The following is a 12,442-nucleotide window of genomic DNA, read 5'->3' as shown; positions in this document are numbered from 1 at the left end:
CAGCGCTACTCTCCTGATTCATTTCACCCTCCCCCTCCCCTTCTGTGTCCACATGCCTTGAACACAAATTTCTTTAGTTTCCTTTACAAGAGACAGGATATTCAGGGAGTGGAGACCACCATTTGCCCTGTCAGATTAGAGATTAGTCTTGAAGTATGTGTTGCTGGGGGGCAGGTGGGCTCAAGTGTACATGCTCTGGAGGACAAGTACTAGATTTATTAGCACATTTGAAGATGAGTTGGGAGCCCTGGATTCTAGTTTGGGCTCTATCATCATGATTGGCTTCCAGAAGAGTGTTAAAAGAGTGAATTAGCGACTAGAAAAAAGGAAGTACTTTGTAAACAAGAGAGCACCTTATAAATAAGATTTATAGAGAAAGAGCAGAAGAAGAAAAGGCACCCCCCCTTCCCTTGCCTTCTTATTTGTTCATTTATTAAGCTGCCCCTGCTCTCCATTGGGTATTTACACATGTCAGGGTCTCAGCAGGAAACAAATGGTCCACTCCAGCTAGGTGACTGAGCAGAGTTTTGTTCAGGGACTGTTTACAAGGTATTAATCCAGTGTAGGCAACCAGTAAGAGCTAATGAGTGCAGTAACCAGGGGCCAGCAAGGCAAGGGAGCAGGTACAGGAGCCCAGAGAGGGCCACCTGGCAGGAGCTGTAGACTCTTGAAGGGGACACAGCGTATCTGTGGGGCCCTTGTAGGAAGCAAACTGGGGAAATAGATGCCCCTTTCTCATCCTCCTGCTCTGTGGTCTCTTCCTGGTGTCTCCTATGGATTAAACCCGAGAAGACTTAAGCCAAGAGAGCTGTTAATGTGAAACCTTCCCAGCCAGCCTCCTGGGGCACCAAGCAAGATGATATAATGGAGAGAGAGGATCCCAGGGTGTGTCTGGGGCAACAGGAAAATATCTTAACCTTGGAGTTAGGTTTTGGATTCTTTTCTCCTTTCCTCTTTCCCGATTCCATTCATTCATGTGTCCTGTGTTCCACCTGTATTTGGAGTCTTCATTAGTGTGATGCCCTGGAGCTTAGTGTAGATCCCAAGAGCAGCCAGGTTTTGACTGCTCTTGCCCAACATGACTTAATTGAAAACAGCCAGCATGGCTTAGATGTCTTCTCTTTACTTTCTTGATTTTATTTGGGTGTGGGGGGAGTATATAAAAGCCTTCAGCTAGGAGAAAGCAGCCTCTTGCCTGACTCTCTTTCCTTTTCTTTTCATGTCGTTCAGTTCAGTTCAGTTCAGTCGCTCAGTCGTGTCCAACTCTTTGCGACCCCATGAACTCCAGCACGCCAGGCCTCCCTGTCCATCACTAACTCCTGGAGTTCACTCAGACTCACGTCCATTGAGTTGGTGATGCCATCCAGCCATCTCATCTTCTGTTGTCCCCGTCTCCTGCCCCCAGTCCCTCCCAGCATCAGAGCCTTTTCCAATTAGTCAACTCTTCGCATGAGGTGGCCAAAGAATTGGAGTTTCAGCTTTAGCATCAGTTCTCCCAAAGAACACCCAGGACTGATCTCCTTTAGAATGGACTGGTTGGATCTCTTTGCAGTCCAAGGGACTCTCAAGAGTCTTCTCCAACACCACAGTTCAAAAGCATCAATTCTTCGGCGCTCAGCCTTCTTCACAGTCCAACTCTCAAATCCATACATGACCACTGGAAAAACCATAGCCTTGACTAGACGGACCTTTGTTGGCAAAGTAATGTCTCTGCTTTTGAATATGCCATCTAAGTTGGTCCTAACTTTCCTTCCAAGGAGTAAGCGTCTTTTAATTTCATGGCTGCAGTCACCATCTGCAGTGATTTTGGAGCCCCAAAAAATAAAGTCTGACACTGTTTCCACTGTTTCCCCATCTATTTCCCATGAAATAGATCTATGCCATGACCTTAGTTTTCTGAATGTTGAGCTTTAAGCCAACTTTTTCACTCTGCTCTCACTTTCATCAAGAGGCTTTTTAGTTCCTCTTCACTTTTTGCCATAAGGGTGGTATCATCTGCATATCTGAGGTTATTGATATTTCTCCCGGCAATCTTGATTCCAGCTTGTGGTTCTTCCAGTCCAGCGTTTCTCATGATGTACTCTGCATGTAAGTTAAATAAGCAGGGTGACAATATACATCCTTGACGTACTCCTTTTCCTATTTGGAACCAGCCTATTGTTCCATGTCCAATTATAACTGTTGCTTCCTGACCTGCAAATAGGTTTCTCAAGAGGCAGGTCAGGTAACCTCACATATTAAGGTTTCTTTCTGGTTTTGGTGTGGAAGAAACTGGCAGAGGTTCTGATTTGACGATTATGTCTTTAGTTGGGCCCTCAGAGCAAGGATAAGGATAGGGATATCTGGGATAAGGATAATAAACAGAGAAGCAATTTGGATCTTTTTCTTCCATACTTTGAATTGCTCAGAAAAGTAAAGATACTGATTTCTTCCTATAAATTGTTGATTGCTAATGATAAACAATTTCCTAGCTTTATTTCCATTGGGGATACTTCTCTTTAGATATTACCCCCCCACCCCACCCCCACGGTAGTATTCATGGATGGAATTATATGTTCATTTTTAACTCCTTGCATTAATCTTGTTAAAATGTGTTGATCGCATTCATATTGCTATGAATATGTTTTTCATATACTTTATACTTCAAGGAATTCTGAATCACTTTATTAAAATCATATGAAAATGATAAAGGAAGTGTTAACTTAATATTTCAAGAAATTCCAGATCACTTTATTAAAGGTCATATGAAAAGGATTAAGAATTGGCGACCACAGGACTATGGGGCTAGAAGTCATCTTTGTAATTATGTGAGGCTTCTGTGTTTACCAAGACATCTGTAGTCGTTTAAGAATGCTTCTATGAAAACTGTAATACTTATTTGAATTTTTCATGATTGTTTATAAAGATAGTAATGAAATCCAACCACCAGAAAAACCAAACAAAATTAGGACAGATGTCGTATTGCTAGTTTTCAGTTCTCCTTTTCCACCTTTTTTTTTTTTTAATGTCTTGTTGATAGGAAATGGCAGCAAGGGTACTACAATCATCTTGAGTATTATTATTATTATTATATTCTGCTTTGCTTACTATCCTAAAAACTTTTATTTTTCTCCCCACATCGTTAGGGGAGGACATTTATTATTTTGAAAATTTCAAGGAGATTTGAAAGTGAGTGAGAGATATTCAGAAATGAAGTTGCACGCCCACCAAAACAACTTACGTTTTAAAAAATGAAGTTTTTAGGTTTATAGTTTCAGATTCACCGTAGAAGAAATGTGTTGTCATTCAGTGAAATGATATCATCTTTCTGTCTTTCCTCCTCCCCAATGGGCATTGTAGCTTTGTTATGAATTCTCTGTAGGCTCATGGTGACCAAAAAGGAATACTGAAAAAGGGGAAAATGAGAACACAGAAGAAAAAAATTCAGTAACAGTGAATTTCTGTGTCATAGTTAAGAGTGGGCAGAAAGAAGGAGAGTTCCTGTATCTTTCCTGAATTGAGTGATTCCTTGACATAACTCAGCCAAGCAAACCCCCTAGAAATAAATACAGTTGCTACTTGCTATCCTGAAGGATCTGGATTCTTACCTGGATACTGTGCTCTCCATGTACCCCATTTTAAAGTAAGAGAAAGTGTCTAGAAATTTTCCTGCATGTTGTCTTACTGATGTCTGAACTGCATTTGTATGAGTGCATTGTCATCTCCAGATCTAGATCCTGGCTAAACATCCCAGTCTGCTGAAAGCATTTCAGACATACTGCAGGGAAGAGAGCTTTATCAACTGTTTATTCTGTTCAAACCATGCTGCTTTCATTGTGTTTCTTATAAGATACATGGTTACAAATCACTATCAAAATTCCATGCTGAGTGGCTTCCAAAAAGGTGACAGTTGTTTATTTATTTTTTTAAACTCTGCCTCTGAGCTGGAGTCTCACTCCTCTCATCTTGCTGAGTGTTCACCCTCGGTGGCACTTCCCCCTCTGGTAATGCTGCTCTCCTGTGATGCTCCTCTCAGCAGGCCCTCAGGATGCCACATCCAAGGCCTGTTCCTGTTAATAGTGTAGTTGTCTGGAAGACTGTGAGCAGATCTCATGGTCTGATGAGCTGCTGTCGTTTCTCTTGCAGGGACAGGAGAGAGTGGCAAGAGTACATTTATCAAGCAGATGAGAATCATCCATGGGTCGGGCTACTCTGATGAAGACAAAAGGGGCTTCACCAAGCTGGTGTATCAGAACATCTTCACGGCCATGCAGGCTATGATCAGAGCCATGGACACGCTCAAGATCCCCTACAAGTACGAGCACAATAAGGTAGGCGTGGCTCCTCCTGAGAACGGCTGGCAGAGCCATCCCAGGGCGAATGGTCTCTTCACATTCTGGGATGCACACTGTCTTTTTTAAATGGGCATTTTCCATCTCATCCTAAAATGGGGTTTTTAATAGCTCAGCACAGTTGTTTATAAATGTTTTTTCCTCCTTAAGTCTTTATAAAGTCACAGCTATAAAAGATTGGAGTTGTATTCTTAGTGATATCAGTGAAGGACATGTCTGGATATTTGACAGTAGGTGTATGGATGTTTAAAATGTGGGGGCGTATGTTACATTAAGAAGAGAGTTTTATCAGTTCAAGACAAATTGACCCAAGTGAGGGGATTCAAATGAGAAGTGGTGGCCTTGCCTCAGCCTCCCACTCTTTGTGCTTCCTTAAACAAAGAACAAAACAGCTTCAGACCATTCTGTCCAGTTTAATTTTGGATTTCGTGACTTCCTTTCAGTAGTACCACAGGCTTAATTTTATTTCAAAATAAGCCCATCTGTCACTTCCAGTAACCTTTCAAACACGTTTCCCTGCAGTTGTGTTAAAATAATGGAAAGTTCTAAAACCACTTGAGAAAGGGTTAGGGGAAAAAAATCTAAATTTTCAGCTTTTTAAAAACCAAGCAAACTTTCCCAATATTCAGCATTATTTCTTAATTGAAATAGAAAGCCAGATTTTTTTCTTCAGGTGAAAACAAATGCTGTCATTGCTTACCCTCCAAATATTATAACTACATGATCCCTAACAAGTTTGGTGCATCTGAGGGTGTCCTCAGGTTTGAGTTTATGCTGGGAGTGTCTGAGGGAAGCAGAATTGTAGAAACGTCTTCCCTTCCTGTTAATCAATCAGAATGTCTAAGGGTGGATGCAGTCTTCATTCCTTACAACATGTAGGTGCTGATCTTGCAAGTTGATAAAACCTTAACCTTTTGTTGACAAAACACTACATTTGTACCTGCAGTTGTTTGAGGACCTTCAATCAAAGCATTCATTTTCATTCTCTTAGTACTCGTGATAGTCTGCTCTTGAGGATATTTTCATATACCAGGATCAATGGGTACTAACAAGAAGTCTGCATGCCCAGTATGACTCATATGCTGAGATGTAACTCACAAGCATGAATCATTGGTAAAATAAAGCAGTTCTCTGTACCTCCACTTCTTTTACTATTTAGAAGCTTCTAAATATACAGATCATTTTCAAATCAGGCATTTCTTTTTTTGGAGGTGGTTCCTTAAAATGAACTGGCTGTTTCTTATCTAATTGATACCTTCACACTTCATTTTCCAATGGCAGTGAGAGTCTCTCCACAAATAACAGCGAGGCCTTCCACAAATAGTCCTCCCAGCTTCTCCTCTCAAGAATGGAAAGATCTGAGTAGGTTCGTGGAAATATGGTACCTGAATCACAGGAAGCTGTCTGGATACGGAAGCAGTCTGACTTTAAAAGGATCAGGACATTTCCCCGTCAGAAATCTTAGTGTAGTGGGTTTCTAAAATAGGTGGCGTGCTTGTTTTGTTGCAGTTGTGAGTATTCTGTTGAAGAAATTTTTTTTTTTTTTTAAATACCCTATGACTACAGTTGGTTGATAATGTGATCTGATGAATTCTGGTTATCGCATGTGTGGTATAATTGATGTGTGTATATATGTCTTATCAATACATATATATATATATATATATATACACATACATAATGCCAGTCCCTGGTGGCTCAGAGGTTAAAGTGTCTGCCTTCAATGCGGGAGACCCTGGTTCAGTCCCTAGGTGGGCAAGATTCCCTGGCGAAGGAAATGGTAACCCACTCCAGTATTCTTGCCTGGAGAATCCCATGAACAGAGAAGCCTGGTAGGCTACAGTCCATGGGGTCACAAAGAGTCGGACACGACTGAGCGACTTCACTTTCTTTCTACACATTAAAGTACAATACCAACTCCTTAATTATACCTGTAAACCATTTTTCTTGGTGCTCCAGAAGACTCTTTCAAAGGGATCTTGCCTTGATGTTAGATTTTCACATGAAGACATTGTACAGTCATATAGATGTAGAAGATGATGTGAAATTTATGCCTTAATCATAGAACACATAGAAGAATGCTCAATGTATGTTATTTGAGCTCTTTTTATCACTTCTAGTTAAGTAGGCTTTATTGTGTTGGATACCATTCAGTTAAGAATCAACATCATAAAACATTACTGTAATAATACAAATTTTTCTCAGAGATCATAATTAGCCTATGAAATCTTCCCATGTCTCTTGGTTACTTAACATACTACCTAATACAGTGATATTAGAGTGTGCTGACCCCTGAATTCCTTAAAATGTTTAATTCCTTTCAGTTCATAACAAAAATCAGTCTCACATTTGCTCCATTTCTCTACAACACACATGAGTTTTAAAGTATCACCCCTTACTTCCTCCATTAACTTCCTGAGCTCTGCCCCTCCTTGCCTTTATTAAAGCTTATTAAGGAAATAATGTTGTCTGTCTCCTTGCTTTTCCACCCAGCTGCCGCTTCGTCCCGGAGTTCTTCTCTGCTCCCTATGTAGCACTAAGTGATCCCACCCCCTTTAGCAGAACCTACAGTGGAGTATTGATAATTGCCTAGCTTGTATTAGTTGTGATGATTTGGGTATTAATCTTATTTTCCTGACTAGCTTCTAGGCTCTTTGAAAGTAAATCTTGGCATTCTTTGCAAGTTCTATCTTGGCATTTTTCATTGACCCTGGCATAGTATCTTGTACACAATAGTGTTCATAAAAATACTTGCTTTATGAGTAAGTAAATCATTTGTAAGCATAAACAACTGAAAGCCTCCTCTTCTGCCCTGACACCACTCCACCCCCCTGCCCCCCGGCCCCACCCCACCCCCCCGCCCCCCCCCTCCCCGGCCCCATTGTTGAAGTGATTATTCAGATCCATAGATAGCTGTTGATGCATAAGGGAATAAATACAGTGGGCTGCCAGGGAAGCAGAGAGGGTCAACCAGGCCTAGGCAGAAATTTGCAGTCCAGAAAGATACAAGGGCAGAGCTGAGGGAGAGGCAATTTAGAGAGGAGGAATGGCTGGCGTAAATGTTCAGAGAAAGGGATGTGTATGCAATGTATAAACTGGCCAGTTTAACTTGAACAGAATTCCTATAGAAGATAACTGGAGAAATAAGAACAAAATAAACAAAAGGCTTAAAATATGCTTCTGAAAGGTTTTGAATCCAGGCTGAGAAGTTTGGAAGGCAGCTATGCTAACCACTATAACACTGACGCCTTGGCCAGGCTAAGAAGTTTGAATTTTATTTTCTTCTATTTATGATAGCTACTCAATAATAATCATAATTTGTGTTTTGGTTAGAATTTTCTACAAAAGTTTCTGGTTACAGTGTGCTCTAATATTTTGTAAATATTTTAATGGTTAGTGTGCATTTTACTAGCAATTACTTGGAGGCCATGCCTTGTGATTTGTATTATTTTGTGACCCTAAAGATATAAAATATATAACTGATTGATTTATTAAAAAGCTTCTTTAGTCTATGGCAGCAGCATAAATAAAAACAAACATTTTCCAATATTGTCCAGCCTAATTTTGTTCTTGCTTCTGAGTTCATATATTTTGTAAAGCAAAATGTAGCTTACAAATGATGTGGCCCATTCTTAACTGAGAAATTGTTCACTGTTTTTTGTTTTTTTTTTTTTTACTGTGAAATTGGTCTAGTCTAGGGGACTGTTGCGCCAAAATATTAGAATTTGTTTTGCTCCTGTGTGTTACTTCACTGAATGGAAAGTCTTACTGGTTAGTTAGGGGCTCGCACAGTGGTCAGAGGGAGTCCAGGCTGCAACCTCTGCCCAGGTGATGGCATGACATTGCAAGTCTCTTCACAGCCCTTGCTGAGTGCTCCAGGGATCTTCAGTTCCAGGGGAGCTCGTAATAAATTGAAAACTTTTACCAAAAATAGATTAATTCTTCCCTGGTTGTATTTCCACTATCCTGTTCTTGGACGTTTTTTGCCAAACAAGTAATATTTATAGGTGAGCTGGTTGGACTCAGCCCAAGTAAGAGAGCATGTTTGAGGACTTCTGAATACTTGAACTTGAGTTTATTTATTTCTAAATATTAGTTTGCCTTTTCCTTAAACACAAGTGTTAATAGTTAACGCTGAAAGGGACTAACTATTTATTGTTTAGTTAAATCAAAAGATCCATTTAAGACTCCACTGGATGCAAGGCATTCAACACTGAAATAGATTACTCTGTCATTTCTTACTTTCCAAAAGAAAGGATGTTTTCATCCCTATTATTTTATGCTTTCCTATTGAGCACAGGCATGCTCTTCTGATTATTCTTTAGTTGAGGCCTTGAAATCAGCTCAATAAAATGTCTTTGTTAACATGGCTAAGATAAGATTGAGTTACAGCTCAAGGGGGCAGATACCAAGGTTTTGAACCCTTGATTTGTGTGTGCTTCCTGTGTGTCCCTGGCAGTTGGCATTCTTGCTGCTTTGCCTGTTGTTGTTTCACACGCACGTGCCTTATTTTCTTAGTTGATTGCCGATTACCTCACAATGAGGAAGCGTCTTGTTGTCTCCCACAGCATGCCAGGAATGTTATAGGAGCTTTTGTACCCTGAACAAATTACTCTGGCTAGTGGGTTCTGGTATCCCTTTACTATTGGCTTATGATTTCTGTGAAATCCAGGTATTCTTACAGCAGTTTTAAAGTATTGGCAGGCCTTTGCTCACGTTGCCAATCCCAGGAAGAGAAAAGAATCTGATGAGTCCTCATGCAGTGAACTCAAGATAGTTATGAGTAGAACTCAGCCATGTGCTGATGTTGGGTAGACATGGCCCTCTTCTGTTTTAGTTTCTACTGTTAGACTCGAAAGTCCTGATGACCAGGGCTCTCTTGGCACCTAGGCTGCAGCTGCCTTTGACCAGCCAGCCAGAAAGTTTCCAGGGTGGAGAGATTGAGGGGACATGTTACTCTTAGAACCTCTTGTCCTCCCAGAACCTTTCTAAGAAAGGGCATGTCATAGGGAAAGGACCTGGTTAAACACATTTACAGCTTTCTGAATTTTCTCTAATCCCTGAGAAATCGAAGCTTCCAGAAGCTATTTTTCAAAAGAAAAATGTAGCCAAGATTCTGGAAGATTTGCCAACTTGTTTCTGCCTGCCTTTGATCAGTTGAACAAGAAATTACTGTACTACATTTTTCAACATGGGGGAATTTTCTAAGAGACTGATTTCAATTTAATATTTGTCATCTCTATGATAAGAACATGATAAAGGCAGACCTTAATCAGTATATTTCGGTATCTATCCCTCTGAAGAGTTGTCAGTCAGTGTTCTTTGCTTGCAAGCAACAGAAGCCAACACCAGCATTTAATTAATTTAAGTAGAAAAAGAATTGATGGGCCTATGAGGTCACTCAGAGAATTGAAGAGAAGCAAAAGGACCAACTCCTGGAAACCAGGACAGGTCTGTGGAACTCATGGGAGAAGCATGAACTCTGACCATTTTCAGTCTTTGTCACCCCACTCAGGATTCAAATTCCTGGGAAAACTTGCTGGATTCATCCAGCCAGGCTTCTGTGCTAGCTGTCTGGACTAGGCTGGGCAATTTGATTGACAGTCCCTGAGGGAAATCTGGGTACAGTTAGTAGAAGAGGAATGATGCTGGCACAAATCACAGTTAACCACTGCAAAAATCATGCCACCAATTTACAAAATACAGTGACACACGGATTCTCCATCAGTGCAGGCTCTCCAGTTGCGCTCCACATTTACTAAGCCTGTTGTAGGATGTGGGGGAAGTAGAGGAGTTAGCGGCATAGCAACACTTATAAGTGAGTAACTGAGCTTGGGCCCACACACTGAATAACTGCATAACCTTGGGATTGTCACATTTCCTCCCTACACATGAATTTCTTTACTCTCTTTAGCCTGAATGTCCTCATCTGTGTTATGGTACAGATGATAATAGGATTATATGAAGGGCTTAATAGATAATCTATGTGAAAGTGTCTTGCAAATGATAAAAAGAATAGTTTGTCAACTATTATAAGATGAATTGGTTATCATGGAGAGAATGAATGCTACTCATCTTCCATCTTTATTAAGACTAAAGCAAACTGAAAATAATTTAAACAGTACAACCAGATTTAGAAGGTATCTAAAGAAAACTTTCCTCAGAGTGACAGTCATTGAAATGGGATACCAAGGGAGGTACAGAAATCTCCTTATCTGGATGTGTTCAAAAATAGAATGTATTTTTAACATGTGAAATACTTTAAGGCAATTTTGCTGAAATAAGACCAGGGATGGACTAGACAACCTCTCAAATGCTTTCCAACACAAATTTTTTTTTTTTTTTCCTATGCTGATTCTCTGATTCCAGGACTTTAGCAAAGAGATGAACTGTTGTTAAAGTTACTTTATTATAATTTAAAGCTCCTACCTTTTTTGGACATTGTCCATTCCAAAGTACTATGAAAATTTAAGGGAACAAAAAAAGACAATTAAAAACAGATTTGTTTTGATAGTGGTCTGTAGTGAAATGGAGATTTTTCTTTCTTTGAATCTCAGTCCTGTGCTGCTGCTGCTGCCAAGTCACTTCAGTCATGTCTGACTCTGTGCAACCCAATAGATGGCAGCCCACCAGGGTCCTCTGTCCCTGGGATTCTCCAGGAAAGGATACTGGAGTGGGTTGCCATTTCCTTCTCCAGTGCATGCATGCGTGCTAAGTCACTTCAGTTGTGTCCGACTCTGTGCGACCCTAATGGACAGCAGCCCACCAGGCTCCTCTGTCCACATGATTCTCTAGACAAGAATACTGGAGGGGGTCGCCATTTCCTTCTCCACTCAGTCCCATAAGTGATTATAATATTTGTATCTATCTAAGTTTTTTTTTTAACAGTGTTCAAAGTTCAAAATCACATGCAGGTTTTGTGGGTATTAGTAGTGATAGTTATTTTAATTGGGTCGTTGGCTACTGGCCACCAAAGACAGCCTGTAATTTTTCACAGGGCAACTGTCAACTCCTGCATCTACAAATTTTTGAGAGTTTTCTTTCTGATAAAGAGTGTAAAGGAATCTGGAGACTTTTCATGGCCAACTTGATCTGTCAACCACATTTTTTTTCTGAGGCTCATTTACCACTTTTTCATTTCTCTCTAAGGACTCATGTTGGGGAGTTGATCAACATGGATTCTCTACTACCTATATCTGCTTTCAAAATCCCTTTGTATACCTTCACTTTTAATATCTTGCAAATAAGTCCTAGCCAAATTTTTTCCTCACTCTGTCCTTGTTCCACTGTAGTTCCTTATTCATTTTACACCCATGGCAGTCATATAAAAATAGAAAATGAATATGAGATTTTGTAATTCCCCCTTCCTTGGCCAAAATTAATCCGTAATCCCAAGGCATGCCATATCATTTATGCAGGATGAGTTATCTTGAGCTCATGTTCATCAGAGGAGAACTCTGAAGCAAAGAAAGACTTGAGCAATAGACTGAGGCTGATTTCTTTTCTAATTTTGGTAATTTTTGTATACAGAAAGGTGCACACATCATTCGTGTTGTTCATGTGTTTTTTCCATATGAACACATTTGCATACAGATCTGTTCATCCAGATTAACATGACCAGAAATTCAGAAGCCTCCTCAGGCTTTCTTCAAAATATGCCCAACCCCCAAGGGGGACTACTATTCTGCCTTCTAATAACATAGATTAGTTTTGTTAGTTTTTGAACTTTATATGAATGGAAGCATACAGTATAGACTCCTTTGTGTCTGGTTTGTTTAACCCAACATTACATTTGTGGAATTCTCATTGGTGTTTAATAGCAATGCCCCATAGAACTTTATGAAAGTGGTTTATGTCTGTGCTGTACAGTATGGTAGCTGTTAGCCACATGTGACATTTGAGCCCATGAAACGTGGCCAGTGTGACTTAGGTACTAAATTTTTACTTCACTTAATCTTTTAAATTTATTTTTACACATGACTAATGGCTACTGTATCAGATAGCACAGTTGTATAATATTCCATTTTATGAATATACTACAGTTGCTTACATATCCTATCATAGAAATTTGTTGGAGTTTCTCGCTATTATAAATAATGCCATTATAAACA

At 40.0% G+C, this 12,442-nt stretch overlaps 1 protein-coding gene across 1 annotated transcript in view; it reads left to right on the top strand.

Annotated features, from left to right (window-relative positions):
- Positions 1–12,442, top strand: part of LOC109562978 (guanine nucleotide-binding protein G(q) subunit alpha) — a 313,817-nt gene that overhangs the window by 100,190 nt on the left and 201,185 nt on the right. The window contains exon 2 of the mRNA XM_019966101.2: positions 4,126–4,310. Within this exon, the coding sequence (XP_019821660.1) occupies positions 4,126–4,310 (185 nt within the window). The remainder of the gene's footprint in view (positions 1–4,125; positions 4,311–12,442) is intronic.

This window comes from Bos indicus, chromosome 8 (genome assembly GCF_029378745.1).
Source record: "Bos indicus isolate NIAB-ARS_2022 breed Sahiwal x Tharparkar chromosome 8, NIAB-ARS_B.indTharparkar_mat_pri_1.0, whole genome shotgun sequence".
Taxonomy (NCBI): domain Eukaryota; kingdom Metazoa; phylum Chordata; class Mammalia; order Artiodactyla; family Bovidae; genus Bos; species Bos indicus.
This window is presented reverse-complemented; position numbering and strand designations above follow the sequence as displayed.